General features: G+C 40.9%; 1 protein-coding gene across 2 annotated transcripts; it reads right to left on the bottom strand.

Moving 5' to 3' along the window:
* Window positions 1-37: 37 nt before the first annotated feature.
* On the bottom strand, window positions 38-22,697 carry OGT (O-linked N-acetylglucosamine (GlcNAc) transferase). Of its 2 annotated transcripts, none has more exons than XM_036402041.2 (22): window positions 22,560-22,697; window positions 18,809-18,959; window positions 17,676-17,919; window positions 16,072-16,140; window positions 12,966-13,082; window positions 11,550-11,629; window positions 10,153-10,348; window positions 9,723-9,863; window positions 9,454-9,554; window positions 9,108-9,261; window positions 8,902-9,003; window positions 8,483-8,662; window positions 7,590-7,748; window positions 6,869-6,958; window positions 6,028-6,153; window positions 5,488-5,658; window positions 5,258-5,374; window positions 5,010-5,177; window positions 2,894-3,046; window positions 1,951-2,203; window positions 1,628-1,751; window positions 38-1,087 (listed from the first exon to the last, which is right to left on the bottom strand). In XM_036402041.2, the coding sequence occupies exons 1-22, from the start codon at window positions 22,594-22,596 to the stop codon at window positions 913-915; spliced, it is 3,108 nt and encodes a 1,035-aa protein (XP_036257934.1). In that variant the 5' UTR covers window positions 22,597-22,697; the 3' UTR covers window positions 38-912. The 2 variants fall into 2 exon arrangements, with proteins under 2 accessions (XP_036257934.1, XP_054372346.1); XM_054516371.1 differs by having other exon boundaries at window positions 18,809-18,989.
* Window positions 22,698-23,450: the final 753 nt, after the last annotated feature.

The raw sequence follows: 23,450 nt of genomic DNA on the forward strand, positions 1-23,450 counted from the left end.
TTTCTTTCTGACAGCAGCATTAAACGTGACACACCGGTCAAATCAAACTGGCAAACCAAAGCTTTATTTTTTTTTTAAAGTCTTTGCTACAGTACCTAGGACTGCACCCCTATACATAATTAACAATCATTCCTGAAAGATCTGTATTTGGCACCAGTTTGTGTTCACCTCAAACACCTGTGGGAAAGATTAATTTCAAATCAAATTTGGTTTTTTAACAGAACAGGAGCTGCCATCATGAAGCCAATTAGCTGAATTATTGGAGAAGCTTAAAAAACAAAACAAAACAACAAAAGTCCTTATCTTAACCAACACATTACAGAGAGAGCTCCAAAACAGAGGTCAAACATTAAAAGGCTGATATAGGCTCAAGTGGTTTATAAAACCTATAAAAAAAGACTACACCAGCACATACGCCCTTTCAGTCCACGCAGTTTAGAAATTAACACAGGGAGCAACTCGCTAGCTGGAAATCTTGTCATGGGAGAACCACATATATACCAACAGGAGTACCCAAAATCAAATGTTAAAACGCTCCAATTCCCAATCCACGTAAAAGGAGAGAGGTTTGTAGGAAGATTAAATCAATCCATGATAGCATAAACTGGTTGGGCAGTTCAAACTTCCCCCAGCAACCACTTTGTCACTCATACACACAGGCTCACATGTACACGGCTCAATCCCATTCAAATTCCTCATGGAATAAAAGGATCCCAGGCTCTATTGAGTCTTTCCCTATCATGCAAGAAATAAGTCTGGCTGTGCTTTAATCACCATCATGTATTACTTCAGCCACAGAGTACCAGGCAGATTAAGTAGAAATGCACAGTTTTTAGCTGATCATCTCTGCACAAGTGTTGGAGAGGCTCAGTTCCTGGAGAGTTCTGGAGGGCAGGCCCAGTGTGTCTCTGTTCATGCAGACTCGCTGGCCTCCACGGCTTTGATCATGTGGTCGGGTTTGTTGCCCGCAGCGTAGTGATCCCACATCTGCAGGTACAGCCGCTCCAGGTCTGTTGTGTACTGCTTCGTGTTGAACAAAGGGCTGGATATTCTCTGCTTCCAGACTTTGCCACGGATTTTTTTCAGGCTACAAAGGGGAGTTAAAGCAGTCATGAGACGTTCCAGACAACACATCATACTGTTTACCCCTGAAACCTGCTGTTTACAGCTAACCCAGAACTGTCTGTACAACTGTTTCAAAAACAACTGCTCCCCCACCTCCACCAAATTCCTGTTCTATCTCCTCTAATTTCTGATACAGACCAGCACAATTACTTCAAATCAGAAAAGCTGCAACATTAACTTGCTGCATTATCTGTAGGGCAGTAACACAGCATGATTTTAATTTGAAGTGACAAACTGCTCTATCTTCCATTTAAAAAGAACAAAATGTTAACTGTTTCTTCAGTTTCTTCAGAATTGTTACTCAGTTGGGAGTGCTGTTAAGTTACCATAAAAGCAGAAGCTGATTTAACTGCAACACAAGACACCTCCGCAAGAGGATTGCCCAGCTATTTTACATATAAAATATCGGCAGGATTAAAACTACTGATATCTGAGCACTGTGCCCAAATACAGTACTCTGCATTCTTGATGCTCCCACATTAGAGAGTCTAAGTTTGCTTACTATTCCAGGTCAGTTCCCAGTTTCACAGCAATATCCTCATACTCCTGTCTGCTTTTTGCAATGAGCTCAAGACAACCCAGGCAAGTGAGCTGTGAGGCAGCAACTCGTGAGGCAAGAGTCTCGCCTGAAGAAAAGAAAATAAAAGGCACATCAAAACCAACAAAAACAACCAGGAATGAGTTTATCAAGTATCTTATCACACAGGAGCCAGGAGCTACTTTCCTTCTGCCTCTACAAAAGGCACAGTTTGTTGTGTTTGCTGTTACTAAAAAATTACTAATATTCCAAGCCATGTATTCAGTGTAGGTTCCCTGCTGCATTACCTGGCATAGTGACCATTGGAGTCCCAGCCCAGAGCACATCCATGCCAGTTGTGTGCCCATTGCAAAGGGGAGTGTCCAGACAAACATCAGCCAACTGCCCTCTCCTCACATGCTCTTCTTTGGGGGCAACAGGTGAAAAGATGATTCGGTTTTGGGCAAGGCCCAAGTTTTGTGCGTACTGCTGGATATTGGGCTCTCCTACAGCTGGGAAACGCAGCAGCCACAGCACACTGTTGGGAACTCTTTTTAGGATCTGTAACAAAAATAAAAAGAAAATACAGGAAGTTCAGAGAAGAATATTTACTTTTCTAAACAAGAAATTGTCACATACTAAAATGAAGTGGAAGGCGTCATCATTCTTTGAGGTATAGAGCAGAAATTAAAGAGATCATTATTATGAATGAGATCACTGGGATTGCATTTCTGATCCCACTGAAAGAGACAGCAACTCTGAGCAACAGTGTACAGAGCAGTTCCTTAAGAGAATAAGTACTGAACTTTATGATCTCATTTATTTATAGGCCCATCCTATGGAATATAAAGAAAAATTACCCTCAATTAGTTCTCAGCAATACATTGTAAGCTGGAACCTGATAGAAATATTCTCCACTCAGATTTATCAATGTACCAAATGCCAAGGCCAGTTATAACTCAATTGCAGAGACTAAGGAAATCCAAAATTATTTCACAATGGAGAACCAGCATATAAGCTGTCCCAAACATAAATTTTCACTGGCTAGATACACAGATATAATTGGAAATACATCTAAAACCCTCTATATGCTACTAACACTAGGCCCTGCAACATGAGCACTGTAAGGATTCAAATGGCTTAAGGTCAATGTTTTCCACAGAGAAGTTCACTTGGCATGAAGTTTCTGCCAACTTGAACAGCTTTGCCAGAAGTCTGACCTTAAATTTCCTACTGGATTCAGATACTCACATTAGCCCACATCTGCAAGGTGGAAGGATCAATCTTATAGAGCTGATTGAAGTTACAGTACACAACAGCATCCTCTGGTAAGCCGTACTGAGAACGGGTAGTGACAATTATAGTCCGTGGAACTTCTTCACCAGTTGCTGCTTTGTTGTTTATCTAAAATAATAATAAAAAAGGTATTGAAACACTGAAACTGCAGGAAACAAGACTATGCCCTGTGGAATTGTCCTGAGACACATTTGTTAGCATAACAAATTACTGTAAGCGTATCTTTGGTTTTATGATACAAAACAAAATTGTCTACTTACCCACAGCAAGAATTTAACTGGTATGTGTACACGCTTGTGGATGCCACAATGTTGCAACCACCAAGGCAAAAAACACTGGGCATTTTCATGCCCTTCCTATATCTCCCCGAAATTCCAAGTAACTGGAATAATTGGAAAGAAGAATCATATAAAGAGGCATTACACATGGAATCCTATCCTCCTTAATGTCACGTAATTTCCTTGAGAACAAAAATGAAATTAAAACTGAAAGACAGAAAGCAAAGCTGGGGTTTGGTTTAATTGGATTTTTGTGGTTTATTTTTGGGTGGGTTTTTTGTGTGTGTTTTTCTTTTTTAAGATAGAACACAGTAAGCACAGAACAGATAATCAATAGAAGCAGACTTGTATGTAACTGATAAGACTGTAAGGAACCAGTTGACAAGGAAAATAATGAAAATGCTGAAAATAAGAAGAGTTAATGACAAACTTTTAAAAAGCCTTCACAAAGAATAGGAATATGCTAATAAAAAGGAGCATAAGATGAAGTTGGAATAATCAAGTTACCATGCAAGAGTCTTGAAGATTAGTAAAATGGAAGCAGGATTTTAAATTTTTTTTTAATGACATGCCATGATGGGATCAAAACCAGATAAACAGAGAGGCCAACACAGCTACTTAGAGCCTTTTTCCTTATATATGTGTATTTTTACATACATAGGCATTAAAAATTTAGACACTGGCATTGCAGCCAGCCACTGATGACACACTTAATGTGAATGACAATGACTCACTGTCACTGACTGTTAGAAGATGCACAATAGCTCAACAGAAGTTGGTAAATATGCTACTTATTCAGGTCACTGAGACCTCAAAAAACAGAGTGCTCAGTTCTTGTTGACCTATGCCCAAAAGTAGATGATCTCAACACAAAGAAGTGCTATATTAATGTCACTGAAAGACAGAAATCCTGGTTTAGAAGTGCACAGACAGAGGTGAGAGTTTTCCCTCTCAGTGGTGGAGTGTTAAGACAAGAATTCTCTACGATTCTCAGATGACAACTTCAGAAAAATTGCTAACAGCCTTACTGACCAAACTAAGACAAACTACTACCAACTCAAAGAAAAGTCTCAAACTATTACCAACTCAAAGAAAAGTCTAGGTTGTGAAGAACTCAAAAATAAACCAAGCTATGAGATTATGAACAGAGCAGTGGTAATAAAAGGTATCAAAATGATGCAAAAGAAGTTCCTGAGGAACTGTAAACTGAATAAAATTCACAAGATAACAAGCGATGCTAATGTCAGAATATGGCATTTCTAAAAGGAAAAAACTGTTCTGCAGTGGAAAAGTTAAATACCAGCAACTGTCACTAAAATCCCATGAACTGTTAAGCACTGAGAGGTGCTAATATAAAATTCTGGAAGATGTAAGGATATGAATAAATGTTGTTGAAATACAGTAGAATAACTATGCCTCTATTCTATTACTCAGCAATTTTTTTTTCCAACAGAAAAGCACAACTGACACTGAGTAGCAGGTCAAAAATCTTGGTAGGCTGCAAGCAATAAGGAAATCTTGCCTTCAAATTCAGAACAAGTAAATATCTTCTTTATGCAACAATAAAGAATTTCTTTGGACTTTAGATACCTCTAGATACAACTCCTCTATCTTTGGGGGGGAAGATCATCTTCCAGTACATCTGTGGCTTATAATGAGCTTCCTTCAGTATGACAACTAAAGGAATCAACATGACAGAAAACACATTTGCTTGGAGGTTTTTCTTCATTGTTACGTTAAATAATACATATATAACATAAACACCAAGAGAACAGTGTCCTGAAGTGCCTCACCTGAGTAGTTGCTAATCCATTACTGATGTTGAAGCCGTTGATAGTAATCTGAATTTGCCCACGGTTTATCATCTCAATCACAGCCTCTGCAATGGTGTTCATAGGGATCACTGGCATGCTGAGGGCGGCATTGCCATCGGCGTTGTCACAACTGTCAGGACACTTCATCTGAGATAAATCACACAGGGATCAGAGGCAGCTCTACCTGCAGTCAACCAGGATTGTACACAAACAAGAGCAGCTCTCACCTTAACGATCTTGACATCAGGAAGGCTGTCCAGGAATGCCTTCAAGTCAATGCCATTCAAAACAATCCTGTTATCATAAATATGACCATTGGACTTGAAATCAATGACTGCTTTTTTCTGTCAAAAGAAAAGATTTCAAGAAGTTACAAGACCCCTTACCAATACTATACCAAGTGCCATTTCATAGATACCTATGGAAAACACTTTTCCTGCCCTATCTTCCAACGTACCTTCAGATGGGGGAACATGTTGGCATGGTCTCCAATAAAGAAAGTGTTTGGCATGTAAGCTAATTTCTCTGAATACTGCTCAGCCACCTCAACTGGTGAAGTTTCTTTGTCCGTGATGATATAGTCCATGAACAATGCCCCACTGGTTCCAGGATACCCTAGCCACATTGCCTAAAAAACAAGAAAGCAAAGCTTCAGTTCCATTTGCCACATACAGGTTCAAGCTCCTTCTTGTGCTTTACCAACTGAAGATCAACCCCTAACTCCAAACTTTACCTACCAAGACAGTGAACAGCTCAAATATGCTCTAAAATTGATCTCTCAAGCAAATTTTCCCTACAATATGCAGCTTGAAGCCAACCATCAGTGATTACAGCTTCTCTCACCTGAGACAACTCCTTTAGTCTAGAATGACTCTGATTAAGGTTTCTCTCCCATTCTCTTTCCATAGGCATTTTAGAAAATCCTTAGTCAAAAAAATCCCCCCCAAAAAACTCTGACACTGATTCTGGCTTACTAAGAGCCATGTAACTTAGTTACCTGAATAGGTGCTGGTCTCAGGGCAAACAATTCATTTCGGGCTCCTTTGGTGTAGCCATTCATGTTAATGAGAATGTGAATCCCATCCTGATGGATGCGGTCTGCTGCTTTTCCATTACATGGTATCTAAGAATAAATAAATAAATACATAATTTTTTGTTTTCAGTCTCTCAGCAATAAATGTGGTTAGTCATCAGTGTAACAATGGATAGATGCCCACTGCATAATTTAATTTAGGCGAGACTTAAATCTTGTTAATCCTGGTTTTACAGAAGCATAAATCCTCAATGCAGTAGAGCTGAGTAGCAGTAAAACAAAAGCTAAAGGCTAGAAACTGACATTATAGAAACCAGAACACCCTCCCCACACCCACTCCTCTAAGGCTAATTAGTAATTAAAGCTGACATAGGGCAAGTGACACGTTCACAAACTAAGGTAGTACAGAAGATCAAAATGAAGACCAAGAATAAGCCAGTTAACTACACTACAGGGCTCTGCCTTGACTTCTGTGTATACTGAAATCCTGGTCAGTTTTCACACTGAACCCAAGGCAAGCTTAAGTGTATCTGCAGTTGTGGTATCTTGACTTCTCCATGACATTTAAATATGACTTATCTTGAGACTTAATGTGAGAGTTATTAAATATTGATGTTACTTTTTAATAATCAGAGGTCACAAGATAACCACACATCTGAAGTAGGGCATAATGCCAATACAACTACAAATTCCAAATTCTCAAGACTAACAGCCTAATTCAAGAAATTAGAGAAACCACAGATTCTCTTTCTTTATTTAGAAAAATTTAGGTTTGCTAGAAGGTCAATGCATAAAACAAGCTCACCTGAGATAAGTCAATGAAATGATTTGCTTCAGCCATCACTTTTACACGGAAGTTTGTCCCATCATCAGGACTCAGGGCATAACAGAATACCTAAAATATAAGGCACCAAAAAGTGAGTATCTGTGACAACTTGTCCATAAAACAACTGTGCTATATTGCGATTTTAAATTACATCTAGTTTCACACAAATCATAGTTATTTACATGGCATTTACCAGTTGAGAAAAGAAGCCAAGAAAGTGGCACTGGGCGATTTTTGACACATTTGAACCAGGCCTAGTTCTGTGCCAGAGAATGGCATTGTGTCCTGCACAGACATATATCCAATCTTCTCATCAGTGCAAGGCAAAGTAACCTTAACAGACAGATCTGCATAAGAATTAGATCTCTAAGAATGCCTTCAAGTCACCTCTGACTCTGTAATTAGTGAGAATTGTAACTATGAATCAGGTTGAATAGACAAGCCAAGCCTCAGGAGCCTCAGGGAAGCTTTTTAACAGTGACTGGTTCTCCCAAGTAGGAAACCACAAGTCTATCTGAAAACAGCACTTCATATTGGTAAAGGAGAATGATTTGGGCTGAAGAACTCTTCAACCCATAAAAAAAAACCCAAGAAGGAAAAATTTGCTCTTTCCTTGTTTAATTGCTTGCACCAAGGCAAAAAAAAAAGGTGCCACTTATAGGCATATTTAAAGCTTTAAGCATGCCATATTTATTTTTACCTCAAATTTGTCTGGGTTATGCATGCCTGGAATTGACTGCATTAGGTGTGAGGTTGGATGGTTTCCAAAATCAGAGCTCACGTAGCCAATACGAAGTCGACCTTCACTGGCCTTCAAATCCTTGGGATGCTCATATGGTGGCTTGTGAAGAACATTAATCTGCCAAGAAAACACACAAGTGTTAAAAACTCAGGAACTAAAATCTAAACAAAGGGACAAAGCCCCCCTAGGAGTTTGCAGAATGAACCTTATCCCACATTCAAGCAAGCAGTCATGGACATCTGCTGTTCCAAACCTGTGCTCTACGTATTCCACTGGAGCCAAGTGCAGTGCCCACACACTGTGTCACAAGATGTGATGTCTCTGCTCTCACACAAATACAGACACCACTAGCACATTTCTGCTTCTTTAACAGTTTCAGTATTCCACCCCAATTATTAAATATCCTGATACCACACCATGATCCTCAGGAAGTTCTCAAACCACAAGTCACTGGTAACCAGAACAGCATTGCTGTAAGGCACCACAGCATTTGTTCTGTTCTTTGCTTTCCATCTTGCCCAGGCATCAGCTTGCAACCACTATCTCTGACAGGATTATCAGGCTACTCAGACAAGTCACTTTGACAAAGTGTTATCTTCCATTAGTTAACTGGACCCTCCCACCAGCTGACAGCACATTTTCAATTATAAATGGCAACCTGCACAAGTAGTCTGTCTCAAAACTCACAAGCACTAATAGCTATGAACATTACATCCCACCTCTTCACATGCCAGTGACTCAGAAAGCTTACAAAGGCTAATACTGACAAATCAGAGTATTAGATTTTGAATAGGAACAGGCAAAGCCTCAAAGGACTTCAATCAACAACTGGCCTGTATAGAACTTCCTACCTTGTCCAAACAGAGATTTCCATGTCTCTCAGCAATTGCCTTCCTAAAACTGTGAGAAAGGGGATACAGCATGCTATGATGTGGGTGTACAGAAGGCAGCCTGTTTTTCTCCAGCTGATCAGCTACAATGCTGACCAGCTTCTTCATTCTTTCATCATAGTCTGTCCAGTCACAGACAATCTATAAAAGAAGGAAAAACAAAGATTACGACAACAGTTTCCCCCAGCCTGTATCAGTTATTTCAGAGGTTGAGATTAACGTTTCTTCCAAAAATGGAAGTGAGAACTTCTGTAATTACTGTTAATGACTGTATAATCTCATCTTCTGATTTAAGACTGAAGTCTGACTCTTTACATTTAAATTAGTAATCTCCTGCAGAGGAATCCTAAGAATCACAATCAAAGCCTCATCTTCCTCACCTGCAAACAGTGGGCCAAGTTGCAATAGGCATCTGGGAAATCAGGTTTCAATTTCAGAGCAGTACGGTAAGAGGCAATGGCTTCTGGTATATTCCCTGAATCCTGTGAAGATACAGAAATGAGTCAGCAGGTAAAAATATCCTCAGGGTAACTACTCACAGTGCCCCACCACGCTCTTAGAAGAGTGAATCATTCGCATGCGGTACCTTGTGAATCGAGGCCAGGTTGCTGTGGGCATCAGCAAAAGCTGGGTTTATCTGAATGGCACGGGTGTAGCACTGCAGAGCTCCTTGAACATCCTGCATCTCCTTCAAAGTGTTTCCCATATTAGAATAAGCATCTGCAAATGTGGGGCTGATTCTGAAAAATAAATATAATATGTCATGAACAAGAAAAGCTCCTCCTCCAACAAGAAAACATGCTCATATCCAGACTTTTCCATTTGAAGAGCAACTATGGAAATTACAACATATGACTAAGTCACCTTCCATACAAATCCAGGCACTTTCCCATTAGGAAAGGCTGGGACTCTTACAGAGAGTATCCATTTACCTAATAGCCTCTTTGTAATGCATCAGAGCTTCCTGTAACTTTCCCTGCTGTTGCAGAACGCTTGCTAAGTTCGAATGCGCTGCAGCAAACTCTGGAAACACCTGGAAGAAAAAGAAGTTGACTCTGTCTCAAACATCACAGGAAAAATAGTTATGCATTTATATTGTATTTTCTTACTTTTTTTTTAGAGAGAGGGGGAAAAAAACCTCTGTCCTGTTACACATTCCCAAGATGAAGCACCCACCTCTCCCCCTCACACCCAAGTGTACCTCAAGAGCCTTCCGATAAAGACGCACAGCTTCCTCGATATTGCCCTGCTCCCGCTTGATGTTTGCCAGATTGTTGAGTGAGTCTGCATGAGTGGGACAAAGTCGAAGGGCTGTGTTGTAGCATTCTTCTGCTTCTACCACCTTCAAAAAAAAGGGGCATTGTTAACATTTATTGTTATTTTTATATTTATTTTGTGTTGTATATTATTATTTATAACATTACATTTATTGTAAAAGCACTGTTTATGAAAAGTCATTCTACAATCACTTTTAAAAGGTTCAAAATGGAGATTTCCTCAAATATTCTTCCTTTTAAGTGAGGTTAATGTCCATCTTAACCACTTGCTCAACAACTTAACAAACTGGTGACAGCTGGTGTCTATTAAAAAAGCATTCACTGTAATTTTAAGAAGAAAAAAGTGCTCCTTACACTGCCTTTCTCCTTCAAGGCATTGGCCAAGTTGCAGTAGGCATCAGGGAAATGGGGCTGGAGCTCAATGGCCCTCCTGTAGGTGTCTATGGCCAGGTCTATCAGGCCCTGCTCATAGTACACACAGGCAAGGTTGCCGTGCACAACTGCGTGATTCGGGCTCAAACTCAAGGCTCGCAGGTAAGCTGCCACAGCTCTGGAACAAAATAAAGGAAAAAAGGGGTACACAATCATCAAATAAAAAAGGTAAACAATCATCCATAGAGCAGGAATTCTTTACCTTGGTACAGTGTATAGTGAATAACATTAAATCTTCTGGAAAACAAGGAAAGCTTTCAGCTACTTTTTTTTAACACTTATCATTACTAGGAAAAGCCCCTTTTTTTCCTTACTCCATTTTTGCCAGTTTATTATTCAATTTTAACAAGATAAACAGTATCACATTACATCTTTATTCTCACCACTAACCTACCATTAGTTACTTGGACTTAAATCATCCCTTGGTTCAAAAATGAAATCTTTAATTATGTGCTCCTATAGCACTATATAGATGGCTGATGTATTTAAATCAAATTTCTAGGAAAACCATATATCCGTCAGTAAATCTTTAAAAGGTGATGCAAAATCTGAAATTATGGAAAAACATGCCCATTTGGTCCACTAATTCGTGGTTAAATCAGACATCAAGGAGTCATTTAGACTGTGTGCAATGCAGATAATTAACCTGTTCCCTGCAAGCTTTTATTAAATCTGGGGCCACAAACCACAGCTATCAAAAATTAAAAACCAATTAACAGATGGAATATGCTACACTGCATATAAACAACACAGCCTGGATCTTTTCCCAGCAACAGAAGATTCACGTATCAGATTAGAGGTCTCAGAACAGGTTAGTTCAACAACACACCAACACTACTGCAACCCAAGGCAATAACATGAGGCAGACATGTCAGAAATACAGAATATTCAATCAGATGTTTAGCTGAATTCCAGAATTCCAGTGTGTCTCACATAGAAGAGAAATTTTAGAAGAGACACACTTGCAAATTATGTTCTTAATCACTTAATAAAAACAGAGAAATCTAGCATTCAGGTCTTTCTTGTGCATCTTATTTTCACCCTACTCAGCCTTAATTTCCAACCTATTTTCATCAGAAACTCTTGGTTTTGACAATGCATTAAGCACAAGAAAGCAACATGAAAGAATACAGATCACTGACTTTTTCATTTTTATTTAAATAGACCAGTAGCCTGGCTTGTCTGCACTTCAAAGCCATTTGCTTGCTAAGCATAGACTTGAAGTCTTTGCTACCCCTGCTCACAGACCTTACAGGACCATAATCTGTATCTTGATATATCTGACAAGCCACAGAGAGCAACAGTATTGATCTGCTTACCTGTCAAATATCCTTGCCTCCTTCAGAACATTTCCCAGATTGATATAAGCATCCAAAAAATTTGGGTCAAGTGTTACAGCCTGAAAATAGTTTTGAAGTAAAAGTTTTGAGCATTGAACACAAACATATTTTCTATGAAACTGAGCTGTTCGCTGCTTTTTAAAAATTGGATAAACATAATCTCTTAAGTTTTTAAGACCTTATCAATAATCCAGTAAGGAAGGAAAACATACAAACCAATCACAGAGCAAAGTTATTTATCTGTAGAAGTGAAGCATGTACTACCTTCAAATTTATTTGTTTGCTTACCTATTGAGTTGCAACTACTGCAAAATAAAGTATGAAGTATTTATTTCACATTAGGCTGATCATACTTAACACTCCTGTCTACTGATGCTATGTTGTCTTTAGCTTGTTTTTAGAGAAGAAACCATAAAATCCCTTATCTGTATCCTTTACCTACTGCAAAGTAGGATAGAATTTTAAAGCTTTACCAGTGCAGGAAAACAGGCTGTTCACAAGAACAAGGAAAGAGCAAATACATCATGTGTGCAGAGAAAATTGAGTAGCCATTTAACTAAAACATCTTTGCTCCCTTCAAAACTAATAAAATGAAAAAAATCACTTAAAACTGATGAAGTTACACAAGCTGCAGTACAAAGCTACACATGAGTATCTGACAAGCCCCACTCTTATGGGAACTATTAATTCCAAATTAAAATACTTCATCTATCATGGACTAGACACAGATCCAAAAAAAAAAAATCTTGAGCAGCTAGACTTTTTTCTGTAGATTTAAAGCCATGAATTTCAGGAAGAAACTGTTGCCACATCTTAAATTCAGCTTTAGGGCACTCTAGAAACTTCAGAGACGAGGACAAAATTTATTACGATGCCAATTAGACACTAATTGGAAGGTCTCAGACAACTACTTAATGACACTAATCTAGAGAATTCTGAACAGTAGTGAAAAATAACCCTGGAGAAGAGGAATCAATGTGTCACTTAAAACTGTTCTTCTTAATTACTCAAAGGACAGTAATACCTGAAACAAAAATCACAATGCAAAATGATTTAAGCACCAAGTTGATTGTTACTGTCACACACAGAACATGCAAAACATCATCATCAAATCAGATTTTTAAAAAAATTTAGTCCAGGAAAGGGCTGAAGAACAATTTAATTAATTTTCTCATATTTGACATGTGTGAAGTCCTAGGGGAGTTCCAAGTGTCTCTCTCTAGTACCATACAGGCAGTTTGAAACATCAGCAAGTTTAAAAAAAACAATTAACATGAGCTGCTAACTAACAGGATCATATAAAGTTCTCCACTACCAAAATATTTATCACCTGCAAGCACACAACTGCATGTACATTTAAATCTAGCAGTGAAGCTGACTCCCTTAGGAAGTTACCTTTTCAAAGTGATGAATTGCAAGCCAAATTTCTCCTTGGGCATTGAAAACACAGCCAAGATTACTCCAAGCCACTGCAAAGTTTGGTTGAGTCTCAATTGCTTTTAAGTAACACGCCTTGGAATAGTTAAAGAAGAGAGATACAAGGGAAGGGGAATATTTGTAAAAAGAAAAAAATGAGAAAAAATAATTGTTAGTATGCCTTCTCAAACCAGCCAAAAGTGACCCTGCAGTATAGGCTAGCTTGCGCCAAAACTAATGCGCTGCAAACTGTTGTTGGTCCTGCGCCAGCGCAAACCAAAACCCAGGTGCAAGCCCACCATTTTTCAGTTATGCTGGTAACAGATTAACATTCCTTCAGACACCAGACTGCCACAAAAATCATCTTAGAAACAATTCAAGTAGTTCACCAGAACATCTGCCGCCTTTAAGTGCATAAAAATTAAAAAATTACTGTGTAAAAACAACTTTACTCTGAAACAAAATTTTCAAACACCCTAAATCTGATAGGAATTACTTTAAAAAAAAAAAGCAAAAAGAAAACTACTGAAAAAGATAAAAGTTTAAAGTGTGCTTTTCAAATGAGATGACACACCCCATCCATATCTTGTTTCCCAGTTTCTTCGAATACAATTCAACCTCTCCTGCAGCTTCAAAACCTCAAATGACAGGATTGCATGAAGGTTTAGGTCCCTGTAATGCAAGCGCAAGAAATCGCTGCGCATCCTACCCAGCACGGCGCCACGCTATCGCTGCGAACTGCTTGGCTCTAGTGATTGCCCCAAGGTGCAGTGAACAGCCAACCAGAATCATTAATCTACCAGACAGGCCCACACAAAACTCGCATGTTAAATTTGATGTCTGAACTCTGGAAATGCGTTACAAGCCAATTTTTGTTCAAAAGGCTGCAGCCTGGAGCTCGGGCAGTCGCCCGATCAGAGATTAATCATCGAGTCAACCGTTCACGGGGGCTTGAATCGCACGCAATGCGCGTTACCGCTGCGCAGCCTTTGCGCTACTGCAGGATCACAGCGCATCATCAGAAGAGCAGAACGCTGCAATCCAAACAAAGAAGAAAAAAGGAAAAAAATGAACAACCGGAAGAGTTAGAAGCTTTTACTATTAACTATCTCCAATTATTTCTTTAAAAAATATTTTAATTTACTTTTACTTTATTTCTTTGAAAGAATTTGTGGCTAATAGTATAAAATATTCTTACATTACTTGCTTGTAATTAAATATTTTAAGCTGTTTCTGAAGCCACAAGACAGAAGATTCAGGCATGGAGGCAAATGGTTTTGCTGTGGCAGTTACAAACCCGTTACCATATTTCTCATCATGTGACTTTTCGGTGCGTTCCTTGCTGGAAGAGGAGGAGGAGGTGTGTGTCTGCCCTAGATCCAGGCCTCGAGCTCCCTTCAGCGAGGCACCTTACGCATGGAATAGGAGGTTTCACCCACCTGAAACCTTCTAAATACAATATCAGTGGTGAAAAACCAAAAACAAGAGAGAAAATAAAACAAGATCATTAGTAAGAGTTCAACAAAGCAATTGCATTTTTTTGGATATGTCTTAACACATGGGAATGAGGATAATCTGTCTGTAACAAGGGAGACATGCAGAAGGGAGAGGGTTAATCGGGCAATTGCATACAGCAGGGACTTTTTTTTTTTGGAAGAAAGGCTCTGAAACATCTACAAAGAAATTAAATTTTAGTTCAAACTGTAAGGAATCTGCTGGCTTGATCTTTCAAATGGACTGATAACCAAAGAAACACATTGCAATTTACTCGAGATGTTTTTCCTCGTTTATTAAGTTCTCACAAAACGGAATAACACTTTCAAACTAGGTGTCTCCAGAGCTCTGAAACAAAGAAGTCAGCAACCTAAGGCAGGCGCAGTGTCTTGGCCTATACCAGTCACACTAAAGCTGCAGTGAAGTGCAATTCATGTTAGCTGTCCGCTTGGTGGGCTGAGAACCAAGTGTCTCAAAGACCGTTCAATTCTGAATGCTGCTACACAATGTTTTCAACCTGGATCCGACCAAATCAATCAGGCTGCTCTAGGGTGGTACACGCATCCAAGTTGTTCATGAGAAACAAAGCAATGTTGAATTTTGATCTGCTGGTCCCCGTTACCCCACAAAGCTCCCCACCCTCCCCAGCTGGTGCTGCAGCCAAACAGACAGCTACGCTGTTCATACACTCCACTTCTGAGCATGCGCGTGGGGCTTGGAGCGACAGCCCTGGAGCCCAGAGTGGCTCTGGTTTCTCCACACTCCTCACCCCTGCAGCGCGGACGCGTAAGGTGGCTTGTAACAAGACAATTTCTTTCTGCAATCCGAATTTGAACGTGCCAAGAATTTGAAACTCATCTTGGTGTTCGAATTGTCGGTTTAGGAAACGCACGACTGCTAGAAGCCACCTTTCCACTACAGCAAGTTTTCTTTTGATCAGTTCATTTACCAAACAAACCAGCTTTGTCCTTCCGATTTCTTTATTTTGGGGGAGGGGAGAGGGAAGACATGAAGAAAAGATATTGGGGATGGGGGTGGGGGGGTGGTGTGTGTCGCATACTGCAGCTATTATTTACTAGCCTTTCTTCCACTATCAAGGGAAGGGAAAAGTTAAAAGAATAAAAATCTTTAAAAGCCAATATTACAAGGTAACATTTGGAAAGTTTCTTCTCCACTTACAAGCCACAAAGGACTTTAGAAGAGCAGCCTTTTCAATAGCACCTGCATCGTACAGGGATCTCGAGCTAACCACAGGCTCTCTGCTTGGCACCAGCAGGCAAGCCTCAGATCTGAAGGATTGTTACTTATTTCCAGATGAAAGCATGATGGAGCCCCTGCCCAATACTTCAGAATGGTATCAGATAGTCTAGTTCAGGAGCAAGGCTTGGTAACTTTCCATTTCTTGACTTAAACCAACTTTTTAAACATGGACATGCCATATCTTGCCCTGCAACTACTCTGGGGTGTTTCAGTGCCTTCAGTTTTCAGAAGTTTCTCGGACTGTCTGTTGATCAACGCAGATTTGAAGACTTGGTGCAAAGTTCAAGTTTTCAAAACACTGATGTTTACATGTATTCTACCCAACACCTACCTTGGCTTCTTCCAAGCGACCCAGGGCTTTGAGCAGGTTCCCCAGGTCACTACGAACACAGTACAAGTCCTGAAAAATCAAAATCACACCATCAGCTTCAGGACTACAGATTCCCCACAGGTCTTCACAGAAAATTTGCAAGGAACAACCCAGTCCTCTAAAGCTTAATTTAAATTCTTAATAAATACATAACAAATGGAAATTATTTTTCTTGACCTAAGATTACAAACAACAGATAATCTGAGCAAATTTAGTACTGTGAAGAATTAAAAAGAAGTAGTATTTCAAACAATCCCTATTATACAGAAATAAAAAACTGAAAATAAATGCTCCCCCCAGCAGCTTAAGTCCTTTTGCCACATGTAAGGATTTCAAGCCCCCCCCCCTTTTTTTTTTAAACCACAATGCCAAACCTGTACCCATAAGATACACCATTGCCATTATGGCTTTTTAATAAGATATATAAAGTGATTTTGCTGCCTGTATCCCTAAAGAAATTTTCCTCCCTGTTTTGCCCACTAATCCATCCTTTTCCAACAGCTTTACCCCATGTTCTTGTTGTTTCATTTGTTTGAAATGAAAGCACAATCTGCAACAGCATTATCCAGCAGTAAAGACCAGAGAGAATGTAGACATTTTGTCAACACTAAAGAAAGGATCTACTAACCTAAACAAAACTCAACTCCTGAAAAAAAACCCACCATATCACATTATTCTAACCAGTGCCTCCGCTAGTCACACCACTTGGCATGTTAAGTTAGACAAGTTCACAGTGGTTTAAGAACACAGAAAAATGAGGTTCAGTAAGGCTCTTGTTGGACTGGGTTTGCTCTTCCTTGTCCTACAGAAAAAGGATTTATGCACATGGGAGCAATGCTGCACTTGAAGTACTTTTTATCAAAATGTTTGACCAAAGAGCAAGCAAATACCTTTATCATGGGGACCAATACTATACAAATTTAATGAGCATGATGCAAAATAAACAGAGGACAGCAGTCTGTTTACTAAAAGTGTCAATGTGAAACAGTTACAACCAAAAATCTATACACCAGATCAATCTTATAGGAGTCACTTATAGACAGTTTCAGCCTATAAAACCTAAACTGATGCTCCTGTAAATGAGCCCACAAAGGAAATCTAACCCAGTCTACAGCAGAAATCTTACCAAGGCAATGCTCATCACCATCAAATTTCTGACTTTGTGATAAAGTAATACCTGGTGATTTTCCAAGATCTCACATTCAAGTCTAAGCATCAATTCTCTCACTATAGTACTACCTTAAAGCACATAAAGCTAAATAGGAGGCCATTCACTGAAGCTTCTGCCTTCAGAAAAGAAAAACCAAACCTTGCTTATCTTTTATCTAAAACATTAAGTATGTTCCATATAGAGAAATGCAACCAACCAGCAGCCCCTACTGCAATACACAATTTCTTGTGACAAAAGCCTCTCAAAGATCCTTAAAAATAGTATTAACTGCTTAATTTAGTTTATGGTATACAAGTTGGAAGGGTTATCTATTGTTCATGCTTTGAAAGCTGCTACTTTTGTGTCCTCAGGCAGTAATAAAGAATGGACTTTTCTAAAATAAAGCATTACTTACAGGATTGTACTGAAGGGCAGACACATATGCCTGTACTGCTCCTTCCATATCACCTGCAGCTACGAGTGCAGCAGCCAAATTAATATATCCATCAATGAAATCTGGTTTGAGGCGCAGTGCATGTCTGTAATGCTCAATTGCTTCCTGCAGCTGTCCACGCTCCTTGTACACATTGCCTAGATTTGAATAGGCTTCAGCCAACAGGGGGTTCTGTTTGATTGCCAAAGTGCTGAAGTGAGCAGACCTGGAGAAAACAGACCAGTTAGCAAATAAGAAACCATGACCCAAAAACAAACCCAAACCACCCAAACAAACCCACCCTTGACATTCAGTGTTTGTCTGTTTATCTATTTACTCTAGTGAACATTCATGCTTAGGTGAGCCAAACATACAGCCAGCAAATCTGGATTTACAGAGCTGTCCTGTGTCTTTATCCTCCCACTTTAAACTCCCATCGCCCTGGTTCCCATCTTAGGCTGTACTGAACAAAGACAGCTCTCATTTACAGTCAGAAGGGTTCAAGTTGCCTCACCAAACCTGAGCTCAATACACCTGAAAAAAACACTACAGGAATCCCTCTTCCAACATCTGTATGTGTTAAGCAGTGTTCCACTAGATATTCTTTTCAAGCAGCAGGACATGACTTACATGTAAAATTCTGTTGTATCCCCACTCATTCTGTTTTCCCTTTTTGAACTACTACAACTTCAATCAGAAGACTATATAAAACAAATCTGAGTCAAAAGTTCTTACTTGCTTCACCAGCAAACATGAATTTACAGCTAGAACAAGCGAAATTCAAAATGCTAGAGGCACAGAGAGCAAGATCAGGAACAGGCAAGCAGAAAGAACAAAGAAACAACTTTCAGATCAAAAAACTGCTTTAACTAAACATGTTGTTGTGCAGGAAAGAGTCTTACAACTTACAGAAAAATACCCCAAACCACAAACCCTTAGACTGTAGGTGGAATGAACATTACACATGTAAATCCTGCCAGTACACACCAACGTGGCTGATGTTCCAATGTTAATTAATATGTTCAATATTAAAATAATACGCCAATAATGGCAAGGCCTCCTGTTTGTTGTAAAGCTGATGAGTCCAAGCAAAATTCCACAGGGAAGAAACTTACCTGTCCAATCGGCGACACTGGAAGTGAATGGATGACAGTAACAAAAGCACACCAGTGTTATCAGGCTCCTGCCTCCAGAGCTGCATGCAGTGCCTCTCTGCTGCTTCAAAGTCTCCTGCCTGATACTCACGATGAGCCAACTCCGCTAACCCTTGGAAGGAAAGCATACGTTTCGTTGGTTCTGGAGAATCACCAAAACATTTAAAGGGGGAAAACAAAAAGTTAGATGATGGGAACAAAACAAAAACAAAACAAAACAAAACAATGAAAAAAAGATGTACACAACTAATGGATAAAAATGTTTGAAATTATATGAAACACTACAGCAGGTGACAGTTGGGATTCTAAGATCTTATCTGTACCAGCCCTTGACTCCATCAGCTAATAATAGCAAAAATGCAGACTGTAACGACTGTGAATATTTGCAATTTAATCATTTCCATTATTCTGAAAGAGACTCCTGTCATGATATGATATTTTAGTTCCTTCCTAACACTGGAATTGCTGCTAACAGAACAATGACTCTCCTCACTCCTCCCCACAACTGAAAATCCTATGCTTTGCTAAGTAAAAAAAAAGTTCTAACAATTTCATAGGGAAATGAAGGACAGGAGACAAAGACTTTAATAAAGGACTTGAAAAGAAGAAAGTTTTGCTGTGCAAGTAGTGAAAACTCTTTAAAAAAAGGCAAAAAAAGCACAATGGGTAACATTCATTGAATCATGCCTACTCCTATATTTCCTCAGAGGAGTCAAAATCCCTTCACAGAAAAAAAATGGTCTTGGAACAACAATATCTGATGAAAGACAAACACACACTTCAATGATTATACAACTGGCCTACAGGAGGAACCATTAAACAGACAGGGTACAGGAAAGGAGTTACTGCTCCTGGAGGTTTAGCTGGAACAGGAGTGACAAAACAGTTTTAGTATTTAATACCCAACTGTGGAGAATGAAATACTTAAATGAAACACCACCTGTTTTAGGCAAAACAACCAGAAGTGAGAGAAGTAAAATTTCTTACAAATAAGCAAGTGCAACTTGGAAAAACCCACAACCACTCATCGTAGAAAGAAGTGCTGGCCTTCAAATTCTGCCTTTATACCAACAACTCTTACTATTAAAATGTTAGATTACTGCAAGTATCTCTCATTTTTCCTCCTGTACTCTGCAGCCCCTTCATTCCATTCCTTATACATTTCCCACCTCATCCTACAGTTTTAAAATCTGGAATCTAAATGAAACAGATAAACCTTTCCTAATACAAGAAGGCACCTCAATAGCTGAGCCTACATTTTTGTAGTGAGGTAGTACAAAAGTTCATGCTTTTGTGAGAACTTTAAAGACAGCCAAAATAATCATAAAGAGAATACGTACAGATTTACTATCCAGTGTTTATTTTATGAAATTGGGATTGATGCAATTTATTTAAATTACTTTCAAATTTGGGGTTTTAGCACCAGTAGGTTTTAATATAAGACTGCAAGTCCTGTACAAGCACAGTAGTTTTTCCAGACAGTGTACTGTCTCTGTCAGTGCTATAAACTGTTTCACAGTAAATTGGAACTACCACTGCTACTCTCTTTTTCAGATAATTCACAAATTAGTAACCAAGTAGCCTTATCCAGATTAGATTCCTGGTTTTCAAACCCTGACTAAGGGCAAAGTGGACTTCACGATCTGATTAAACCGAATGGCAAAGATAAAAAGGTACAACCTTTATTCAACATGAGAGAGTTGAACTGTGGCTGAAAACCACTCCACTTATAACTGGTGCTGACAGTAACTCTGGAGCACCAGCGGACCGTTCCTCACTTGGTTCCTGTGCTGTTAACAGGTTCTGCCCTTCTGGCAGTGAACGCATTTTCAACTTCCGCTGATGGCACAGAGAAACCAGAGAGAGGAAGAGCATGTCTCATGTACTCAATTTCCTCTTCAAATACATTTCAATTTCAGTAAATTTCAAAGCGAAAAAAAAAAGCAAAAAACACCCCAAAACATAACAACCCAGAAGTGTACACTCCAAGGCTTATGCCTACAGGGAAAGAAGCTTTCAGTCACGATCTCAATGCTACATTTTGCCTATACTTAAAGCAAGAAGTCAAACTGATGTTGTAACTTCCAGGCCAAGAGAGCAAGCGGTGCAGATTTAACACCTGGGAATGTGAACTACTAACAAAAGAAGAAACACTGACACTTTTCTTTCATTTATCAAGTGTCTCTGTTTACAAAACAACCCACCCTTTGTCTCCAGAGATAAGGCAAACAGTGTAAAATTGCCAGTCATTTACCTCCAAACATTTATTTTACAAACGATTGTGAAGAAGTTCTCTGAAAAGCAGGAAGTGGACAGCCACATCAGGAAGCCCAGAATAAGTCAAACTTTCTAATACAAAGTTGGCTGGAAGTTATGCAGTGCAAAATATCCGTAAGACAGCTCATGAATGGATGCTCGCTGAATCAATTTGTAAAGAAAATAACTGCAGTGAGGAGTCACAGCCAGGAAAATCCCTTTTCGTGTCTTGCATAAATTAATTTCTGTACCTCGGCTAATTTGTGCTGCATGCTTCGACTATGACCTTGGAAAAGTCTAGTACAGTGCTGTGACAATGACCTTCCCTGAGGCTTCTAGACAATACAAGCGAAACAAAAAGCTGCACAGAACCAACAGAAAGGCGCCCAAGGCCATTTTCCCCCGACAAATACCATCCTAAGCATTTGCAATACACTCCTGCTCAACCTTGCGTTCAGACACCATCTAGTTCCAGGCAGAAGCAGTGGTTACCTCCAGCTGGGAGGTGCTGGATAGCACAGGACTCCCTCCCAGCGTGCACGTGGCTCTTTTTACCCGCAGGGATCCAGGCTACAAGAGGATGCTGCAGCCTCGCTGACCACACACACACACTTCTAGCCGAGAAAGTACCAAACCAAAGGTACTGCAGCACCTTTCTGTGTCACTACCCTTTCTCTTTAGATCCCTATCTCCGCACTCCTATCCCGTCTCTTTCTCTAAAAATTCTCCTTTTCCTTCTGCTTTCCTCAAGCATCATTTAGGCTCTTCTTGCCCCTCTGGTTAAAGAAATCCCCAAAATCTGGGGGATAAATCATCCTTTCAGTAAGCACAACACTTCTTTCTCTTGCTCTACAGAGAAAGTCAGATTTCTCCTCCATTCCTCAAGTTCCTAAATTTAGGGCAGGATCTTGCCTTAATACAACACGCTATCTTACTGTTGAGAAAAGCGCTTAGTGTCCGGCTATGCCACAGAATCACAGAACGGTTTGGGTTGGAAGGGACCTTAAAGATAATCTCGTTTCAATTTCACTGCCATGGGCAGGGACACCTTCCATTCGACCAGGCTGCTGAAAAAAAACTCCTGCCCAAGTGCAGCGAGCGATTCTGGGCAAACCAACACACATTTTGGGTCAGGCTTTTAGCCTACTTCGCCCTCTAACGCAGTCACCTGATAGTCTGATAAATATAGCAGCGAGCCCGCCGCACTCACACCTCCCCGGCAGCGGCCCGGGGCTGCCCACGGGCAGCGCCCACCGGAGCGCGCCCAGCACCGCGCTCGGGCCCGGGGCGCACGGAGCCCCACAAAGGTGGCGGGGGCACCCCCGCCCTGTCGCGTCTGGAAACTTCCGCCGGGCGCAGGCCGGGCGAGCGGGGAGCGGCCCCGGGGGCGAGGGCACGGCCCGGCCCCCGCTCTCCCCGGCCAGCCCGTCCCCGGGGGCGCCGCAGCGCACGGTACCTGTGCTGTCCGCCACGTTCCCCACGGAGGTCGCCATCGGGACGGGGGCCGGGGAGGCTGTGGCGGCGACGGCAGAAGGTGCGCTCGAGCCGGGCCGGGCCGAGCTGCCCGCGGTCGCGGCGCGCTGAGGCGGCGCTCCCGAAATGGCGGCGGCGGCGGTACCGAATGGCCGCGACCGGAACTATCTCCGCGGAAAAGAGTCCGGGCGGCGCCGGGCGGCGCTGGCACACGGCGAGCGGAGGGACCTGCTGAAATCGACACGTTATCGCAGTAAAGTTATCCTTCCGCGCGCAGCGCTGCGCCAAAGGCGGCGGGACTGCGCATGCGCCGCCACCTCCCGGTACCCCCGCACGTGGCTCCGCGGAACCGGCGCTCACCGGGACAGAGAGCTCAAACAGCGGGACTGAGGAGCTCGGACAGCGGAGCTCAAACAGCGGGACTGAGGAGCTCAAACAGCGGAGCTCAGTCATCGGGACAGCGGAGCTCACTGGGACATCAGATCTCAGTTACCGGAACACCAGAGCTCACCGGGACAGTGCAGCTCAGTCACAGGGACAGCAGAGCTTAGTAACCGGGACACCGGAGCTCACTTCTCTACCCACACAGAGAAACAGCAGCAAAGGCTGTATCCCCATTCCTGCTGTATTTCCACGAGTTCCCTCAGCCACACACCAGGACTCCATACGGATCCCCGGGCTCTGCAGCAGCTTCCCCAGGGCACTGACAATTACCAGTCTCCGGTGAATCCTGAGCCTTCCTAAAGGCTCACATTACCAAAGTCTGGTTTCTGGAAGTAATTGCAACTTATAGAAAAGTAGGGCAGCTGTTTTTGAAGTATTGTTAGTCTTTAGGCAGTTCCCAAAACCACTCAGGGGTCAGACATCAGACACT

This window comes from Molothrus ater, chromosome 14 (genome assembly GCF_012460135.2).
Source record: "Molothrus ater isolate BHLD 08-10-18 breed brown headed cowbird chromosome 14, BPBGC_Mater_1.1, whole genome shotgun sequence".
Lineage (NCBI taxonomy): Eukaryota > Metazoa > Chordata > Aves > Passeriformes > Icteridae > Molothrus > Molothrus ater.

Coding starts and splice junctions, on each gene's coding strand:
- OGT (XM_054516371.1), bottom strand. CDS start 22,596: ATGGCGACCTCCGTGGGGAACGTGGCGGACAGCACAG. Junction 5,659..6,027: donor TGAGACCAGCACCTATTCAG/GTAACTAAGTTA, acceptor CTTGTTTTTTAG/GCAATGTGGCTAGGGTATCC. Junction 3,047..5,009: donor ATGGATTAGCAACTACTCAG/GTGAGGCACTTC, acceptor TTATTATTTTAG/ATAAACAACAAAGCAGCAAC.